The 20249-nt window shown below is 52.1% G+C and overlaps 2 protein-coding genes across 10 annotated transcripts in view; one reads left to right on the plus strand and one right to left on the minus strand.

Annotated features, from left to right (window-relative positions):
• The window catches only part of CD99L2 (CD99 molecule like 2), a 136209-nt gene extending 127013 nt beyond the window's left edge, over positions 1-9196 (plus strand). For 2 of the 5 annotated variants that reach the window (XM_074391635.1, XM_010331277.3), the window contains 5 exons: positions 547-585; positions 1724-1843; positions 6269-6286; positions 7716-7781; positions 9016-9196. In XM_074391635.1, coding sequence (XP_074247736.1) covers positions 547-585; positions 1724-1843; positions 6269-6286; positions 7716-7781; positions 9016-9080 — 308 coding nt within the window. In that variant the 3' untranslated portion in view covers positions 9081-9196. Of the gene's footprint in view, positions 1-546; positions 586-1723; positions 1844-3536; positions 4546-6268; positions 6287-7715; positions 7782-9015 lie in introns of those variants that run through there. The other 3 variants (XM_074391636.1, XM_003943419.4, XM_074391634.1) reach the window with 2 other exon arrangements.
• A 3760-nt stretch (positions 9197-12956) lies between these two features.
• The window catches only part of MTMR1 (myotubularin related protein 1), a 75211-nt gene continuing 67918 nt past the window's right edge, over positions 12957-20249 (minus strand). For all 5 annotated transcript variants that reach the window (XM_010331278.3, XM_010331280.3, XM_010331279.3 and 2 more), the window contains one exon: positions 12957-15342. In XM_010331278.3, the coding sequence (XP_010329580.2) occupies positions 15178-15342 (165 nt within the window). In that variant the 3' untranslated portion in view covers positions 12957-15177. The remainder of the gene's footprint in view (positions 15343-20249) is intronic.

Here is a 20249-nt window from a genome sequence, read left to right on the forward strand (position 1 = left end):
AACTCTCACCAGGCTCTGCCAGCATTCATCTGTTCTCCATCTCTGTGATACTTCAGATCCTTTTGAATCTCAAAATAGTGGATACGGGATTGTGAGCCTATATTTGTTTATGTTCCAAGAATGACTTCGGCTATAGTTGAGGCAGTGGCTACGCCAGAGAACCGTAGTGGTGGCAAAATTTAGAATCAGGCTTTCCTGGCACAGCCCCCCGCCCATTTATGGTGGGGCCACTAAGTGCAGCTGCCCCACTGGTAGCAGGAAGGTGAAATAGAATACTGTGCCCGAAAAGTCCAGAATTCAGTGCATGCTCAGGGGAAGGTGGCTGCCATTTTAATAATAAAAAGTTCCACCTGGTGGCCTGGGCGTTGCGGGTGGTGGGTATAAGAAAGCAGGTCTCGTTATTGCAGTCCAGTAGAAGCCCCCGGGTGATCACTGGTTGGGGTCTTGCCGCATAGGTGGGATTGGAAGGGCCAGGACTGCCATCCGTCTCAGCTTGAGCCTGAGCTGGCTCGTGGCAGGTAGTAAGTGGTTTTGTCTTTTCTCCAGGTGACGGCCGGTACGGCAGCAGTGATGACCCTGGATCTGGTGGGTTTCTGAATCCTGAATCTCCTGTTGGCCATGTGAAAGGAAAATAAATCTCAGGACCCCAAAATTACTAAGCTAAGGGAAAAGTCAAGCTAGAAGCGGCACCAGGCAAACCTGCCTCCCGTTCTGTTCCTAAATAAGACCGCCACAAAGATGTAAAAAGCTGCCTACCTCCCTCACAATTTGCTTACAGGGAAATTTCTTATGGGCCTCAAGATCTTTACCCTAAAACAGCTCTGTTGGATTTCACCCTGGAGATGTAAACTGATAGCTGATCTTTAATGAGAGAGAGAGAGTCAGCCCTCTGTTCCCCTGAGACAAATACGTATCTGATTGCTTCCTCTGCCCAATAGCTTATGTAAAAATGCAAATTCACTGAGCCAGACTAAATTGTGTATTCAGTGAAAGGCTGGTCAAGGAATCAGAAGAATGCAACCTTTTGTCTCTTTCTCTTATCTTCCTATGACCTGGAAGCACCCCACCCCCACCCCCTGCTTTGAGTTGTCCACCTTCTGGACCAAACCAATGTACATCTTCCACGTATTGATCAATGTCTCATGTCTCCCTAAAATGTATAAAAGCAAGCTCTGCCACGACCACCTTGGCACATGTCACCAGTGCATCCTTAACCTTGGCAAAATGAACTTTCTAAATGGATTGAGGCCTGTCTCAGATATTTCACAGCAACTACAAGGAGAGATAGTGCTGGCCCACTGTTGTCTCGGAGGTAGCCTTCCCCTGAATGTTTCCAATAGATAATCATGAAGCCAGTAGAGGAGTGTAGCTATTTGAAGGAATGAAGCTTGGAAATTGGGATCCTGGAGGAAGCAGTGCCGTGGGAAGCCTGTGGGGCCTTAGTCACAGAGAGGATGGCACCTTTCCTATGTCTCCCTTTGAAGCTTCTCAAAAGTGAAGTCCTTACAGAAAACGAGAAGTCCTAGGCAAATCCAGGGGACACCATGTCCTTGTAATGCCTTACAGCTGTGTGGCGTAGCCCTCTCCTGCTGGCTTGGGGGCTGTGGGCGTCTGAATTTGGTGCTTAGTTTCATGCTAGAGGAGAAGCAGGCTCCCGGGCTGCTCCCTGCCGTGCTTTGGCTCTGACCTTACCTATTCTCATTTCTCTCCTTTCTTCACGCAGACATGGTGGCAGAGACCGGCACCATTGCCGGGGTGGCCAGCGCCCTAGCCATGGCCCTCATTGGCGCCGTCTCCAGCTACATCTCCTACCAGCAGAAGAAGTTCTGCTTCAGCATTCAGCGTAAGTCCAGCCACCCACTCATGACTGGGAACCAGCTGGCAAGGTCTTTGGAGGGAAAGGGGCTGGGACAGATCCAGACCCCTCCACAGCCTGCCTGAGACCCACTCCCAAACAGACTTCCTGGGATGGGGGTGGAGGCTATAGTTTTGGAAATCCCTGGGGACAGATCTAGGCTGAATTAAAATGTAAACCAGCCTACAGGAGTGGATGGGGCTGGCCCTGATGACCTTCACCTTCCAGGGGCCCCAGCTCCCAGGGGTATTTCTGTGGGGACAGAGTTCAGTGACTGTTGTGATGTTTCCTTCACATAGAATGGGAGGGACCTGGGCTGCACCCATAGCTTCTGATCTCAGCCAAGGAGATGAGGGCCTTTGGAGGCCCTGCGTCACCAGCTCCTTCCCCTGCTGCTGGCTCCCTCAGGAGCAGGAGGCAGCACTTCCTGGTGGTTTGCAAAGCACAGTCCTTATTCCTCTGGCAGTGCCCCTGTCACAACCTGAGAAGTCACCGCCTGGTGCTTTTCCCCCAACGAGCCACGAATTATGTGGAATCATGAATTGTCCAAAGAAGTAGGAATGGGAGAGAAAGAATGGTGTGGTTTGCTCCCCACCAGCCTTTACTAGGTTTTTAAAAGTCGGTTTTCATCTCATGCTGTAGCTGTGAGTCTGGAGGTCGTGGATTAATGGAATCCTGTCTTCACCCATCAGTGGCCACATCAGGGAGCTCTGTGGGGAGGCGGTTGAGGGAACAAGGCGACCTCGCTTGTCCATTTTATAAGCACAGATTGATGCTGTGTCCCTGTTTGCTGAGTGGAGCGTGTCTCCGGTTCAAGGCTGGTGATTTTCAGTTCCAGCGACAGGATGTGACTCAGCTGTAGCTTGTCTCTTTACACTCCTTCCTCAGCCCCGTGGATACAATGGGCAGCTTAGAAACAACCCATGCGGGTCTTCCCTGACCCTTGCTATGGTCCTCTGCCCTTAATTTTAGCCTGGGGCTGAGCCGCCCAGAAAACTAACCTGGGTCCCAAGATGTTTTACTGAAGTCTCCAACTGTTTATTCATCTGAGCATCATATTTGTTGATTTCACTCTTGTAGAACGTTCTTGACCAGGGTGACACATACAGCATGCACAAAAGTACTGAAGGAGCACATTCACATATCAGTGCACAACATGTAAAACTGTTCATGGCCACCCTTCTTGAGATCCCATTGACCCACCATGGATCCAGAAGCTTGACTGGACAGAGTTGTGAACAGGGAACAGGTCAGATGGAGTCCAGGACTGGGGATTGGATTGTTTTTAGAGTTATCCCTTTCCCACAACTCAAAAGCCAAGGAATCCTCTAACTGGTGAAAAATATGCATATCCACTGTTCTAATTGCTTGGACACTGATATTTAGAAGGAGAAATTGGGTAAGAAGATTGAGTTGTGCTTAGTGTGGCGGGGGCGGTTTTGTATCAGCCTCCTGGGCTGTGCCTGGAACAAGGAGCCCAGGGCACCCAGACACATAGTCATAGCCCTTGATCTTTGACCTTGTTCTTACTGCATTTAGAAAAAAGTAGAAGCAGCCTAATACAGGGGGTTTCTGTCCAGGAGGCCCCAAGGCCTCTGTGGACTCTCCCTCTGGCAGGGAGAGTGGAATGAGATGGGGACACTGGGACACAGCTCAATCTACATGGCCTTCCCTGTTTCAGGGGAGGGAGCAAGGACCTGGCCAGTGGCATTGTGGGAGAACAACTCGGAGGGTTCCTCTTGCCGGGAGATGAGTCAAGATTGTGGATGAGCATCCAGATTCTCAAGATGGTCTTTTGGGAAAAGATAAAAGGCCAGATTTGGATTGAACCAGGCCTGTAGGGCAAAGTTAGAACTGACTGAGAGAAAAAAAATATTTTCTGTATTACTGATTAAACTAGTTGGTAACTAAAATGTCATTGAACAAATATTTATTATTAAAAAAAATCCTACACCCAGAGATGCCCTCAAAATGGAGGCCACAGCGGCAGGGGAGGTCCTGGTGGCTGGCTAGGGGGCTTCTCCTGTTCGGACCTTCGCTGGAGAGCTTCTTTGGCTGGAAGCACCACGTCAGATGCATTTTGCCTTGATTTTCTGATGATTTCCCCTTCTAGGTGGTTGGGGCGGCAAGGAGGAGTTTGGTTTGTAGCAACAAAGTAGTTGTGAGGTCTTTGGACACAAAGGCTCATGCCCTGGGAGCCAAAAGGGCTCACTGGTGAGGTTTGCCAAGGAAGCAGTCTCGTCCTAGGCAACTGTATGGGCTCACTGGGGCTGCCAGAACCAAGAATCACAAGCCAAGTGGCTCCAAACAACAGAAGCGGATTCTCCCCCAGTTCCCGGGGACTCTGGGTGTCCTCAGCTTGTGGCCACATCACTCCATTCTCAGTTTATATCCTAAATCCAGAATGACGTCATCTCAACATCCTGAAGTACACCTGCAAAGCCCCTGTTCCCAAATAAGGTCACGTTCACAGGCATCCCTGACTTCACTACAGCATCATTAGCCTAATGGTGAGGTGCAACAGTCCACAGTTTTCAAATACGTGCCCATTACAACACAGGGCGAGAAGGACAGGCCAAAGGATGACTTTGAGACTTTAAAAACCATGCTGGGAGCTGGCTGCAGTAGCTCATGCCTGTAATCCCAACTCTTTGGGAGGCCGAGGTGGTCGGATCACCTGAAGTTGAGAGTTCAAGACCAGCCTGACCAACGTGAAGAAACCCCGTCTCTACAAAACTTAGCTGCTCAAGGTGGTGCATGCCTGTAATCCCAGCTACTCGGGAGGCTAAGGCAGGATAATTGCTTGAACCCAGAAGGCGAAGGTTATGGTGACCTGAGATCGTGCCATTGCACTCCAGCCTGGGCAACAAGAGTGAAACTCCGTCTCAAAAATAAATAAATAAAAATTAAAAATAAAAGCATGCTGGGTAAAAGAAACTATTGAAAGCAGGTCTGTAGTTCCTCGTAAGAGCAGCTGCCCAGGCACCGTGCACTTGTCACCCACCCGGCTGCTGTACATAGGTGAGAAGCCAGCCCTGTAACTCAGCCTGGCAAGGGCAGGGCCATGGATGGGGAGAGTTCTTGAGCTGAGCAGACAGGGTGGCCTGCCTGGGTCCTCCCTTGCTGGCCCTCAGTTTCCCCATCAAGGGTATCTCAACTTCCTTCCTGTTCTGGAATTAAAGTCAGAGACTGGCTTGAGGATGCTTAGGTGTCAGTAGGAACAGAGCAGGAAAAATAGGTTGATTTCCAAAGCACAAAGTAAACATCTTGATTGTATCTGTCTCTGCGGGACATCAAAGTCAAAGGAAAATATATTATTTCCACGCTTAGTTCCAAAAACGGGCCAGTGTGAGGTTTTGCGGATTGGATCAGCAGGCAAAGCAGGGCAGCACGCAGGAACCCCCGTCAGCCCAGTGGGTCCATCTTCAATTTCACTGCACTTCCCCTCCAGCCTGCCTTCTCCTGCCGCCCCTTCCTGTGTGGCTGTCTCCCAAACTGGAGGCTAGGAGTCCTCCCGCCCCTACACCTCACGTCCGTGCATTCCTCAACCCTGGGACCTGTGCCACCTGCATAGGTCTCCTCTGGAGCCACATGGCCCCTGCCAGGCCAGAGCCTTCTCTTCATCTTCCATCCAGAAGCCTCCATAGACCTTTTGGCCTGTCCAGTCTCTGCCACACCTCACTCTCCTCCAGGAGCACCTGTTTTAAAATGCCTGGATTCCCCATGCTTCCTGTGGCCCTCAAGGTCCTGGCATTGGAGGCCCTTCATGGTTTGGTCCCAACCACATCCTTTCCCCTCACTCAGCCTCCCAGAGGCCTTTCACTTCCCAAGGGTGCCATGTGCTCTCCATCCAGGGCCTCTGCTGTCCCCGCTTCCGACCTAGCTCCTCTCACCCCTGCAGGCCTGGGGCCTTCTCCCAGCCTGTGGTTCCACAGCACCCCCTGCTGACCTCAGCTGGTACCCATGCGGCAGGATTGGGCCTATTGGTTTCCGTGTCTGCAACTCCCAGCTTGCCTCACCGCCTCAGTGATCCTGAGTCTCTGGACCATCCATTCCATGGTGGGGTTGCGTGGGCATCATGTACCTGGCACCTGACCCATCCGGAATCAGGAGGAGTCCCGCGGACGTTTGTGGGGTGGCTGAACCTACTGAGAAGCTAGGGGTTGGGCCTCCTGTCCCCACTCTTTCCCCTAAGCCTCAGCCATTGCCACATGGAGATGGCAGTGGAGGGGCCAGGGGTACAGAACACGAAGCCCTGGGGAGACAGCTGGAGGTGGCTGTGAGGAGGGCCTGTCCCCACCTATGCTGGGGACCCTTGGCTTCCCTGACCTCTGTCCTCAGTGTGGAAAGCCCACATGCTTGCTGCAGGAGCGTTCTGACGCCAGGGTTCTAAGCTTTGTGTCTTGCCTTCAGATGCAGCGGAAGGTCAAGGTAACACCGCGCTTTGCCTTCCTTGCTTTCCTTTTGCTTCAGCCTTGATAGTTGCTCATTCGCCCCCTGCTCTGGTGCTTCCTTGCCGATCTCCCTCCTGCTTCCCTGACATTCACTGACCTGACTGTCACCAGGACCATCTTTAGCTTGCCCTGATGAGTGTGAGAGGATGCCACCTGCCAGACGCTCTGTCCCCAGGCTGGATGTGGTGGGGGGAGGGCTGGGGCGGTTGAGGTGGGGGTTGAGGTGCCATGGTGAGGACTAAGGTGCCCAGTGGGGGTCATGGCTGGGGAGCACATAGAGGGCCACCCACAGGAAGGGGATGATCCAGTGCCCACTGGGTTGCCAGCTGGCAGTGATTGTGAGGCTCAGGGTGCATCTGACCCCTACCAGTCAGCTGGTAATGGTCACCTGGGGCAGCTTTCACTGCGCTCATCACCTGCCCCGCTCTGCATGGGGCCGGCCACACCTGCCACAGAGCAACAAATGCATTTGTCACAAGGCTGTCTGGCGCTCACCTCAAGCCCAGCAGCCATCAGGGCAGGCAGGTGACAGGCATATTTGTTCAGACAAGGAGCGTGTGGCCCAGGATGGTGGTATGACTTGCACTGGTGCCTGGTTGGTTGGTTGGTTGGTTGGTTGGTTGGTTGGTTGGAACCATGCCCCAGTTTTCCCACAGACCCGGGGCCGGAAGGTCCCAGTCCCTGTGCTATCCAGGGGTGAGATACAGACTGTTGACTCTGTAAGCAGCAACAGGGGTGGGGTCCACTCCAAGTACTTCAACACTGGCCCTTGCTGGCTGAAGGGAATGCTTGGTAGTCCCCAAATCCCTCTTGTGAATAGGTGTGGAGAGAGCCTAGGTAAGTAACTAGGCTGGAGCAGCTGTCACTGGGCCATGGCCCCTCCAAGCTCGGGTGGAGACAGCAGTTCTTCCTGGGGCTGGGAGAAGCCAGTGGGCCTCTCCACACCAGTGTTGCTGCATCTCCATGGTGAGCCCCACGGTGAGCCCCACTCAGCCGCCTGCCTCTCCCTGCCTCGTATCCATCAATCACACTTGGTTCCCTGGCCCCTGGGCTGGACATGGACCTGTGAATGCTGCTGAGCCCTGCCATTGGGCACCCCCTCCACTGGGCAGAGCTGCTGATTTGACGTGGTGGCAGCTGCCCTATGAGGATGGAGTGCCAGAAGCCTTTGCTGCATGTTATGGTTATTTCTGAGGATGATGAGAACTCCTGGGCAGTGAATTCCTGGACGAATGGTCTTCATCTGGATAAGGATGTTCAGGTGGCCCAGGGTGCAGGGTTTTGAGTTCCCTAGGGGAGCTGTGCTGCTTTTCTAGCTGTTGTAGAGGACTTGTTCAGGAGTTCTCAGTCATGCTTGGGGACTCTTAGGAACTGCGCATCACTAACTCTGACCTTTCCCTTGACAGAGGGTCTCAACGCAGACTACGTGAAGGGGGAGAATCTGGAAGCTGTGGTGTGTGAGGAGCCCCAAGGTGAGGACTTCATAGTCACTGTCCCTTACTGATGCTTTCCTAATTGGCCCCCAGCACTGAGCAGAACTGTGCTAGAAAAGCGGGGAAGCACAGAGGCATCTGCTTCTGGAATGTCCAGCCAGAGTAAAAGCCCGCCCTGATCAGCCTGCTTCCCAGTTTCATGAGCCCAGGGGTGCTGGGGTGACAGCCAGGGCCATCTGCTGCCATGTCTGTGATTTCTGGGCATTGCTGCTGCTCAGCCTCTGCCCTTGATTCATCTGAGCCAGCGCCCCAGGCACTTCCGCTCCCCATCAGCAAAAGGAGATGCATTCTGAACAGAGCCATGGGGAAGCTTTTAACCTAGACCTAAAACTTTTCCCTGTGCAAATTGCCACAGGCAAGAGGGAACTTGGTTCAAACCCAGACCCTATTATCAACACCTAGGCCCCGCCGTCCCCCTTCAGTGGTCAACCAGCACTTGCAGGATTCAGGAGCTGTTGGCAGTGTGAGGTGGCATAAGGTCAGGCCACAGGCCTAGAGTGCCCAACTGCTCGACGCACATATGGCCTGTGGCCACGGGATGCCAATGAGGAGGTCCAGAAAGGCTTGCTGAGCTCAGGGAGCCACGGCCTGGCAGTGCGGGCAGGAGACTGGGACAGCTCAGGCGAGCGTTGCAACTGAAACTACAGTGCAGCAGCCACGAGGACGGGACCCGGGAGAGCAGGAGGGGCTTGGCCTGTGTGGTGTGTACTGGGGAGCCAGGCGCCCTACAGCACTGCTTAAGATGGGTGGCAGTGTGGCACCAAATGAACTAAAATAGGTGTGGGTTTAGATGTGGAAAAATGGATTCCATGGTCGCATCCACGATTGTGAGCTTTGCCACGGTTAGCCACATGAGGCCAGCCTGTGTGGGCAGGTACTAGGTTGAGCACTTTATTTAAAACAGTTTGTCCAGCCATGCTGGCAGGAGCATGCTCATTTTTTAGGTGAGGAGATGGAGGCTGTGCTGTTTCCAGGGCCTGTCCAGCTTCCTCTTTCTCTCCCCTTGACCCGCCCCAAACTGCTTCTAGTTGCAGGATAGTCCTGGCTGGGGACAGGGAGTGGCGTGGGAAGGTTGTGCAGGCACGGCTAAGCAGTCCCCCATGGGATACACAGGGAAACCCAGTTGTGTTCCCAGCAGGGACTTGCTGCTCTATTTGCTGCTACTGTGCAGGACAGAGCAGAATTCCTTTTGATGGGCCTCTTCCTCCCATAGTGAAATACTCCGCGCTGCACACGCAGTCTGCAGAGCCGCCGCCGCCTGAACCAGCCCGGATCTGAGGGCCCCATGCAGCTGCAGGCATGTACATGGTGCCACCGCTTGTCACCCGGCTCCCCCCCTCCCCCCATCATTTGGACTCACAGCTGCTGTGCTGCTCTGTGTCATCGGCTCCTTGTTGGTCTGAGTTTTGTGAATGAGCTCTGGGTTTTCGTGAGTTTGGTTTCTCTGCCTGGCCACAGGTACTCTTGAGACTTGGTGCCGAAATTCAAGAGCCAACTCTGGTAGAAAGCCAGCACCAGGCCTTGGGAGCTGCTGGGTCACCGACTCCCAAAGCCAGCCTGCCTCCAGCTTCACTGAGCTCAGAATGTGGGGGCCAAGGTGATGCTGGGGCCTGTTGACATTTATGCTTAGGGGATAAGAGTTCGAACCCATGTAGTTTGAATCCTACACGCTGGAGTGGCTGATTGTCGCCAGTTTCTGCCGATAGGCAGCCCCTGGCGGTGACCTCAAGCAGCTGCAAGTAGGGAGCTCAGCCTGCACCTGCTTCCCTTGGAGCCCCTGCAAGGAGTGAATGAGTCAGCACCAAGTAACACCACGCGCAGCACCCAGGAGGATGGCTTCATTTCAGTCTTCCCAATCCCAGGTTTTACGTCGTTGGGCTTCCAGGGAGCCGGTCCAAGTGGAGGCTTTCAGTTATTTAAGTGCAAACATGTATCTCATGATAGTCCTGCCCTGAGTTTAGGAATCTTCTGGGTAAGTGTGAAGCTATGATTTGTAGGCCTGTTTCCCATCTGATTCCATAGAGGACTGACCTGACATGACAAAGGTCTTTAGGAATCATTTCTGCATTGGAGATGAGTTTTATCCTGTGTTGGGGAGAGGTGCTCACCTTCTATCCTGTATTTATTCCCATTTTGGTAGCAAGAGCTATGGATGTCAAGAATGAGCATCAGAGCCAGAAGCATGCTTGTTGTCTGCTGAAAAATGTAATTGGGGGCAGGGAGGGAGGGAAGGAGAGGGGACGAGACACTTGCTTGGTTTAGTGAAACACACGTGACTTTGTAGCTCCGTGTCGGCCTACTTGTCTGTTCTGAGGGAGAGCGCATGGGGGCCGGTGCTCACCGTGGCAAACACAGGAACATGCCCAGCTCCTCACCTGGCGCGGAGCTGCCAGGTTTGGGCTGGAGCAGAGCTGGCTTCCTGGAATGTTCCTTTGGCCCACAGGTGGTTCTGTCCCATTGAACTCTGCTGTCAGAGGCTCACAGGACAGAACCACATGCTAGGATCCAGGGCCCCTGTCTACTGATAACCAGTTTGCCATGCTTTTCAGAAAGCACTTCTGAAAGCAGAATATGAGTCACCAGACAGGCAAGATCTTACAAAACTCACGAGCCTGTTTGGTCTGCATGATGGCCCCACGCATTTCATAGGCTGCCCACTGAGTGGGAGGGGCCAACTCCAACTTCTGAAGGAAACCACTGGAATCTGCACCCCACATGCATCTGTTGAATGCTTGCCTCGTGTTAGTGTTGAAAACATGCCTGTAGTGGAGAGTGGTCAGCTGTGGCACTGTCTCAAGGCTGCTTTGTGAGGCCATTCCCAACACGTGCCTGTGGGCTCAACACCCCTTTTCCTGCTCAGCCCTTTAATCCTGACAGACCCAGACTGTGTAGCTGAAGGGGAGCCTGTAGCACTGCGGAAACACCTAAGCGTGGTACCATGAAGGAAAGAAACCTTGGCCTGGTCTCGAGAAGCTCCCCATGCTTCAGGAAGTTAGGAAGGAAGGAGCGGCTTGCAGGATTGGCCTGTTTCCAGGGCCTCCCGCACTCACTGGCCAGATTGTGAATTTTGTCAGGCTTGTCCTCCCTGGCACCAAGTACATCAAGAGCTGATGGCCCCACCCTCTGACCGATGCTGGGCTACAGGTGGCTAGGGAGGATTTTTGCATGCATGGCCTGTCACCATCTGGACAGCGTGACCTCAGGGGTTGTCTACCTTACCTTTATGGCAATGCCTATCAAATGGCAAAGTCCTTGAAACCCTATGGCTGCGAAGTAGAATACGTGCTGTCTGTGAAACCGTGTTTGCGGTAGCACTGACTTCAGTTGCCACAGACCCATTTTGCTCTTCCTTACCTACCTGCGTGCTATTGGCACAAAGCCTGAAGCCTGGCACTCAGGCCCACCAGTGGCAGCTGCTGGACGTGCCTGGAAGACCCCTCAGCCTCCGATTGCAGAACATTCATTTCAGGAGCTTCTTCCCATGGCATCCTATTACACTTGCTACACACTGTCACCTGCAGAAGCCTGGCGGGCTCTTGGCACATGTGTATATCTGAAGGGGTTGCACCGGCCAGCATGTGCCTGTCCCGAGTAAGAGGGGAGACACAGTGGACTGGAAGGACCAGTTGAAAGTGGCCAATCTGTATCAACTTAATTTGGCGGAGAAAATGTGTAACAACTCTGAGCACATGCTGGGTGAAGTCAGCTCAAAGAAAGATCAAAATCGGGGGAGGAGGTGTGGGAGCCTCTGGGACAGTGGCTGGAGCTCAGTGCTGAGGAAGACATGGAGAGCGATGTGAGAACCCCTGTACATCTGCTCATGTGCTTGTGTCCAGGTGTGAATTGTAAACTGTCTAGTGTTTGCATTAAATAAAATGGCACCTACCAGATCCTCATCTTCTGATGGTGTTAAGGCGCATCCTTGGTCAAGTGTTGCTACTTTTCCCTAAAGCAATTTATGATGTGGAGCTGATCTCATCATGCTCCCTGCATGGTATTTCTCTAGAAGCTTAGAATTCTTGCGTTTACCCCCTCAATGACTAGCTCAGTGTCAGGACTTTGAAGGGTGGGTCCCCCTCACTGATCAAGAAACTAAGGCCAGGGGATATGGAGCAACCAATGTCCTGGGGTTAGAGAGGGCAGAGGCAGGAGCAGAGTGCTGTGGGGCTGCTTCCAGGGAACATGGGTTGCCCAGTCCGGGGTTGCCCAGGTAGGGTTTGGAAGCAGCAGAGAGCCAGGCTCGCAAATCCCAAGGCTACTACTCTGCCGCCTTCAGAGCAGGCCGGTAACCAGTGGAGGTTCCAGTTCCGTGCAGTTGTTTGAACCGGAAAGCTGAGTGAGAAAGGGGCCCTGCACTTCGTCAGTTGTTCCAACCTTGTGGAGAGTGGCCTGTTTGGGATAAAACATGTCCTTGTCATCAACTCGCATCTTGGCTTCAAACTGAGAAGACATTTCAGTTCAGGGCATTTCAGCATGAAAACAAGATGCAGTGGACCCTGGGTTTTAACGTGGAGGTCGGTTGTTTTTTCATTTTGTTTTGCCAAACTCAGCTTCTAGTGAAATGGCACCAGGCCCGCTCAAACCCGAGACCCCCGTGTGCCTCTCTTGTGCAGGAGTTCTGCAAGGCTAGTGGGGGCCTGGCGGAGCAGCCCTCCCAGCCCTGCTTGCTGCTGTGGTCTCACTGCTGGGGAAGGCTGTCTGGCAAGCAGTCCCCTGGGCATCCTCTGTGCCTAATACAGGGCTCTCTGGCTCACTCAGCAGTGACATGTGTAGAGAGGGACAGGAACCCCACACCCTTAAGAAGAAGAAGACCAACACACAGGGGACACAACAGTGGTAGTGGGGTGGGGGGTGGGGGCAGTGTGAGGCCTTAGCACGCCTCCAGACCTTTCCCCAGGTCTCCACATTCTCTCTAGGTTACAGTTGAGGGCATTTCTGACTTCAAATCAGTATTTCCTGTTTCAGCCAAAATACTCAAGATTCATGATACATTTATGATTTAGTGATTGAATTAAATCACATGAAGGTACAATACATATATTAACTGTGCTTGACACACAGTAAACATTCAATCCATGTTATTTTATTACCAATTTTCCTCAAAGGAAAAATGTACTGAGATACTTTGAAAAGACAACAAAAAGACCAGGGAGCAAACATATGATCATTTTAATTACAGACTGAAATACAGTGCAACAGATGGGACCAATACAATACTGTACCAGTTTTGAAAGACCTGAACCGTAAAGGTTTTGCATTCTAGTACACTTGAAACAAACAAACAAAAATGCTTAGATAACAAACCTATATTTCAAGTTGTTTTAGAAACAGTTCTGTGCTAGGAACATACAAAGGAAAATGACCCGTTGTGCTTAAAATCGAATGGGAATCTTTAGGGTCCTGCTGACGGAGCCCCCTAGCCCCGCCAGGTGAGGTGCACCAGGCCCACTCCAGGCACCAGCACCCCCCAGCTTGGCTTCTCTGGTTTGTCGAAGGCGTCATCCAGTCCATAGTATGTTTAATACTCCTACTCAGCTGGGGGATTACATATTTCTGGGAAGAAAATGGGCAATGTCCCCATTTAAACAAAAATCAGTATATCAATAATCCAATTTATCCATTCATAAATACACTTTCAGATATGTTAGGAACATAAATCAAAAGTTAATGTCAAATATGATTTAGAAACAAATCCCATGGGTGATAAAAATGGAGAATTGATTTTAGGTTATCAAATTCCCTTGAATAAATCTCTCTGGTATCCTATAGAAGGATAATTTTCAGTAAGAATCAGAAGGTTCCCAGTTAAAAAAAAAATCCATTGTCTACTTGACTATTAAAAAACCCTTAACATATTTTCAAAAATAAGGTCAATATGTAGGACTTTGCCTGGAATCCACTAATTTGAAACCCATCAGCTAACTTTGCTCTGCAGTCATGCTGGGGTTTCCTTAGGAGCCACTGCAGCTGTGTCTGCCTCTGAAGGCTGGATTCCTGTAGCCCGTGGCTGGGTGGGGGGCAGTTGCAGCAATGGGTACAGCACGAGGGAGGAGTGCGGCCTGCCGGTGCAGGACCCAGGTGTGCAGTATTCATCCTGTGGCATGTCGCACAGAGGAGCTCAGAGCAATAGCGTTCAAGTGGATAGAACCAATTGGTGGTAAATTAATTCCTGCGAGGACTGACGGAGTCACAGAGCTCAGTGTCGGTAAGTAAAGTTTCCGAAGCAGGAAGAGAGGGCTGACCAGCTTCGGTTGGCTCTGGGAAGGGAAAACCAAGGGAAGTACAAGCTATGCTTTTCCAACCCAAAGACACAGCACAGTGGTTGCTTTCAAATATTGACAGGCAGCCATGTGAGTAAGCTGAGTGGAAGGAACTGTGATAAAATGAGAAATGATTTCATACAGGTAGATAACGTAAGAGCAGATTGCTTTGATCCCAGCAGCTGGCAGCAGTAAAGTGATGGTGGGAAGCATGGCCAGACAGCGCAGGAGGGAGGGACAGGCAGTGCTCCTTGAAGGAGCCAGAGGCCAGCACCTACACAGCTGCCGGAGGCCTCGGTTTCCCCTCAGTGGGGCTGGAAGACTGAGCATGGCCACCTGGTGCCATCCCCATGAAGGAGATGAGCTGCCCCAAGAGGCGAGTGCCAGAGTGAGGTGGGGACAGAACACGGTGCCCCTTAAATGACCATGTTCCAATCCTATTTCAAATGCACCACAGAAACATGAGCGTGAGGTTTGTTGGAAAAGAATTTCTCCCAGAGTACAGTTGAGCTGATCCCTCCTCAGGTGACTATTCTAAACATAAAAAAGGACATAGGAAAATAAAGGCCTGTTTCTCTTCTCTAAAAATACCTTATATGTACACAGCAGGAATTGTTACAGGGGACCCCCGTGCATGAAGAGGACTGTGGAACAGAGGGCAGTGGTCTGTCTTCTCCCCAGGTATTTCATTCAAAACAGTTTTCAGGTTGTGGTCAAGAGCTGAGGGAAGCCCCGAGGCTGGCGACGCATCTCGAAGTGAGTGGTGTTTGTTGTTACTGAAGGATGTGACCTGGAAAGAAATGGCGAGTGGCTCTCTAGAACCTCAGTACTGCATCCCATTCACTTTGTTTCTTCCAAACTGCCTGGATGCTAGGAGTTGCCTTACAGGGTGGATGTGACAGATGGCTCCCCTATGAAACCGCTGACAGGAGGGAAACGGGCTGTTCACAAAATGAAAAGCACTTGCCAACAGTGGGAGCTGTCACCTAGCCACACAAATGGTCCCTGGGCCTAATCCTAAAAGACAAGATCACAAGCTACAGCCATAACAGTGATCGCCAGGTCCCTTTCCTGAGCCGCTGGAAGAATGTGGAGCAGCAGGCTGGCCCTGCCCGTCAGACTGAGGTGTGGACGGGAGTGGCGGAGTGGGAAGGCGAGGAGCCCCGCTCAGATGAGGATGAGACAGCGCGCGTGGCCACCTCGCGCTGCAGGTCGTCCACCCGCTTCTGCAGCTCCGCCCTGACAGCCAGCAGCTCCTTGAGATTCTGGTGGATGGGCATCTGGAGGAAGCAGAGACAGAGCTGCGTTATCAGGTGGTCCTCCTGCCACTGTGTTTCTACATGCAGGTGTGCTGGTGGCTTCAGGAGGTTTTCACCACCCAGATGCCTGGTGTGGCCAAAGTCTCCTGAGGAGTTGACCGACCTCACGTCAGGTGGACAGTGGGACCCCATCCCATGAGCTTCGGCTGCCACTGAGGCTACCCTGCAGCTCCTGGGGCTGAGCCACTGAGCCAGGATGGAAAAGGCACCATGGAGGCTCCCCAGTTCTCAGAAGACAGATCAACTGAGGGCACCGTGTGCAGACGCGGCGCAGTGTCCTAAAGACCGTGCGTCAGAAACGTTTACGTGCAGACCCCCTTTCCGGCATCTCCATTATCTCTGTATTTTTGCATTTCTATAAATAGCTCTGCTGACTGAAAATCCTTCTGTTAAATCAGCAATTTCTACAACTTGAAGCTGCGTTTTCATCAACCGAAGCAGGAGCTGCCGGAAGCCCCCTGGAGCAGGCAGCGCCTGTCCGGGGGAGCCTCCCCAAGGGACCATCCCCTCCCTCCCTGCTCGGCATCACCCTAATGCCTCACCGCAATTAGCTTTTCTCTTTTAAAACCATTGACTGTGGGGTGCAGGGGTGACTATAAACTAGAAAAGTTTTCCTGGGGCATATGGGACACCCAGTCCTGCTATTTTATAGTCAAAGCACCCAACTCACTAGCCTAACAAGCTCTCTCCAGCAGCTACTAGGGTGCCAGACAGCCGAGACCCAGCTTTTCTTACCTGGAGCTCTTTGGCTGGGGGCAAGGCTGAGCAGAAAGGTCACTGACTGGGGGTGAAGGAGAAACAGGATGGAATCTGGGGGTCTCCCCAGCCTTCCCTTGTCTCTGATCCAGTGTATCCACCACAGCCATAGGGCTGGCTCCTAAGCCTCAGTCAGGCCCTGTGACTCGCCATGTAACATCTTCCAGGAGCTTCTTCCCTCTGCCCTGAGAGGGGTCTCGAGGCCCTCTGCAGTCTGGCCCCAGCCTGGCCCTCCGGCTCGCCTTTCACCAGATCCTGCCCCCACTCCCTCAAAGACTGGGCGGCATCACTGTGTGCATCAACGGTGCCTCCAATAACATGGTGCTCAGTAACCAGCACCCAGCGGGCTGAGAACTAATGGCCCCGTTGGGCAGGCCACAGGAAGGAGAGAGGGGACAGGTGGAGTGTGGTGGCAAAGGCAGATCCCAGAGGCCTCTGCGAAAAGGCAGCAGCTCCTCTCTTCCCTTTAGGACCCATCTCGTATGCATTTTCCTGTCTGTAGGATCACTGAATTCTGATCAGACAAGGGAAGGCCTTACAATCAAGCTCCCATTATCCACCCACAGGCATGTGGCCTCAGCGAGAAGCAAGACACGCAGGGCAATACACCATTCACACACACGCAGGGCAATACACCATTCACACACATGCAGTGCAATACACCATTCACACACATGCAGGGCAATACGCCACACACACGCAGGGCAATACACCATTCACACACACGCAGGGCAATACACCATTCACACGCAGAGGGCGATACACCACTCACACACACAGGGCAATACACCACTCACACATGCAGGGCAATACACCATTCACACACACAGGGCAATACACCACTCACACACACAGGGCAATACACCACTCACACACGCAGGGCAATACACCACTCACACGCAGGGCAATACATCATTCACACACATGCAGGGCAATACACCATTCACACACAGAGGGCAATCACACACACGCAGGGCAATACACCATTCACACACACTCAGGGCATACACCATTCACACACAGAGGGCAATACACCACTCACACACGCAGGGCAATACACCACTCACATGCAGGGCAAGACACCATTCACATGCAGGGCAAGACACCATTCACACACACACAGGGCAATACACCATTCACACACACACAGGGCAATACACCATTCACACACACAGGGCAATACACCACTCACACACACAGGGCAATACACCACTCACACGCAGGGCAATACACCACTCACATGCAGGGCAAGACACCATTCACACACATGCAGGGCAAGACACCATTCACACACATGCAGGGCAATACACCACTCACACATGGAGGGCAATACACCACACACACGCAGGGCAATACACCATTCACACACACGCAGGGCAATACACCATTCACACACACAGGGCAATACACCACTCACACACGCAGGGCAATATACCACTCACACGCAGGGCAATACACCATTCACACACACACACACAGGGCAATACACCATTCACACACACGCAGGGCAATACACCACTCACACGCAGGGCAAGACACCATTCACACACACACAGGGCAAGACACCATTCACACACAGAGGGCAATACACCATTCACACACGGAGGGCAATACGCCATTCAGATACACACAGGGCAGAGACCCAGGACTGCTCAAACGCACCGCTATCATTTCTTCAGGCAGCTGTTTGCATCTTTTCTCACTTTTTTTTTTTGAGGTGGAGTATAGTCTCACTCTCTCTCCCAGGCTGGAGTACAATGGCATGATCCCAGCTCGCTGCAACCTCCACCTCCCAAATTCAAGCAGTTCTCCTGCCTCAGCCTCCTGAGCAGCTGGGATTACAGGCACCCGCCACCACTACCTCTGGCTAATGTTTGTATTTTTAATAGAGATGGGGTTTCACTATGTTGGCTAGGCTGGTCTTGAACTCCTGACCTCAAGTGATTTGCCCGCCTCAGCCTCCCAAATTGCTGGGATCACAGGCGTGAGCCACCACGCTGAGCCTACTATTTTCATTTGCAACAAATCAAGGGCATGCATAAAGGAATAGAAAACTCGGAGGCTTAAACAGAGGATTGCGTTAGAGAAAATTCCCATCTAAGGGCCAGTCATGTTTGCCCCAAACTTAAGGCAAGACTGTCCGAAGGAAATGGGATGCCCACAGGCCTTCTGCACCCAGCCATCCTCTGATGGATGCCCAGAGAACCCCTCTTTCAGCAGCCGATTTAGCCACTCCCTTCTCAGAGAGAAGACACCCAACAGGCTTGCACCTCCCCTGTCCTTTACCCCATACTCCCTCCTCTCACATCGCTTCCTCCTCCTCTCGGCCCCACTCGGCTCCTGAGGCCCTGTCTCTGGACACCCACACCAGCCGCTGATCTCTGCCTGTCTTCACTGTACTGCCCCATCCCCATTCCCATCCACCTCAGTGCTGCCAGAATGAGCTTTCTAGAACATACACTTGGCCTTGTCATGCAAACCATGAGATGGTTCCCACAAACCCTGGAATAAAGTCCAAACTCCAACCTGCCTCTCCAGTGTCCATCATTACCAAGGCCCAACCCACTCCCCAGCACACTGTGTCCACACCCAGGAAGTGTCTGATACATGCCTAGTGCGTAGAGGATAAAAACCTGGCCCACATACTCTTTCTTGGTTCTCTCTTCTGTGTAGCACAGTGGAGGGATAATGCAAAAGGCAGGACCACCCACCTACCACCCTCTGAGCACAGTGCACTTGGAATGGATTCACTTCCTGCTCAGCAACCCCGTGAGGTCCCAGTGAGGATCAGGACCCTGCCGCAGATCAGAGACAGGATCTGACCCTGGTAGGAAGCATCCTTCCACAACTACCTGCACCAAGCAGCAAGACCTCAACCAAGTCACAGCTTCTCTGACCCTTCCCTCATTCTCTACACCATGGAATTGCTGGGAGTGTCAACTGGGGTCATGCGTGTAGAAGCCCACTGGCACACAGGAGGACTGCAAGTTACAGGTGCTACTGCTGTTCCATCATCATCATGTTGCAGATGACTTCGCTTACATGTGTAAGAATCTGACCACATCTGGGAACAGATCTGTCATGCAGTTTGTAGATTTCAGGAAAGATCTGTTCCCAGCCCTCACATGGTGGGCAAGAATCTGAGCCTGGGTGCTCCCCTGCGGGACAAGCACTCTAACCCTCCCTGCTGCTCAGTGTTTCTTCACCTCTGCCACCTGCTGGACAAAGCAGGGCATGGAGGGGTGCAGGGCAGGGGTCTCCTGCAGTCATGGAAGGACCCGTTAAGCCTAAAGCACTTCAGATCAGGCAGAGTTCTGCTGAATTTTCTGCTAATGTTAATGACATTCCACCAACCACCTGGTCCTCTGAGTCACCAAGAATACTACCTGGTAACTCTATGTGATTTAAATAACATAGTGACTTCTGACATTCTGTAGCCCATTTTCCCTGTTGCTAAAACAGATAGAACAGAAGTCACCCAGGACAGAATAACTCAGCAAAATGCCTAAGTAGGACAGAAATATACATCGGTGAAGAGGAAGGTGCTGGAAGGGGGCTGCAGACTTTGGTTCCCAAGTAAAGTCGACCACTGACTGGAAAGACGAACTTGATAGGCCCCCGTGTTTAGCATCTAAAGTAATGCCCCTGAGGTCCGAAAGGAGAACAGGGCTGGACTTGGACTCCAGGGGAAGGACAGCAGGTCACCCTGCACATGGACTTCTTCAGCTAAAATCAGGACAGAAGATGCTAATGGGACCAGCAACCTCTCACGCTCACATGGTTTCTGGGCACACGGGCCATTTCAAAGACAGCTCACCTTCCAACTCAATTCTCATTTGGGGAAGGATTCAATCTAATGACAAGCAGTTATTAGATTAATAACTTAGATTAATTCATAACAAACAGGGACTAGTCTTGCAGATCACAAAGTCTAAAGGGAGAGGAAAATGTAAATTTTTTTTTTTTTTTTTTTTTTTTTTTGAGATGGAGTCTTGCTCTGTCACCCAGGCCGGAGTACAGTGGTGCGATCTCGGCTTACTGCAACATCCGCCTCCCAGGTTTAAGCGATTCTCCTGCCTCAGCCTCCTGAGTAGCTGGGGCTACAGACAGGT

Source organism: Saimiri boliviensis, chromosome X (genome assembly GCF_048565385.1).
Source record: "Saimiri boliviensis isolate mSaiBol1 chromosome X, mSaiBol1.pri, whole genome shotgun sequence".
In the NCBI taxonomy this organism is placed as follows: domain Eukaryota; kingdom Metazoa; phylum Chordata; class Mammalia; order Primates; family Cebidae; genus Saimiri; species Saimiri boliviensis.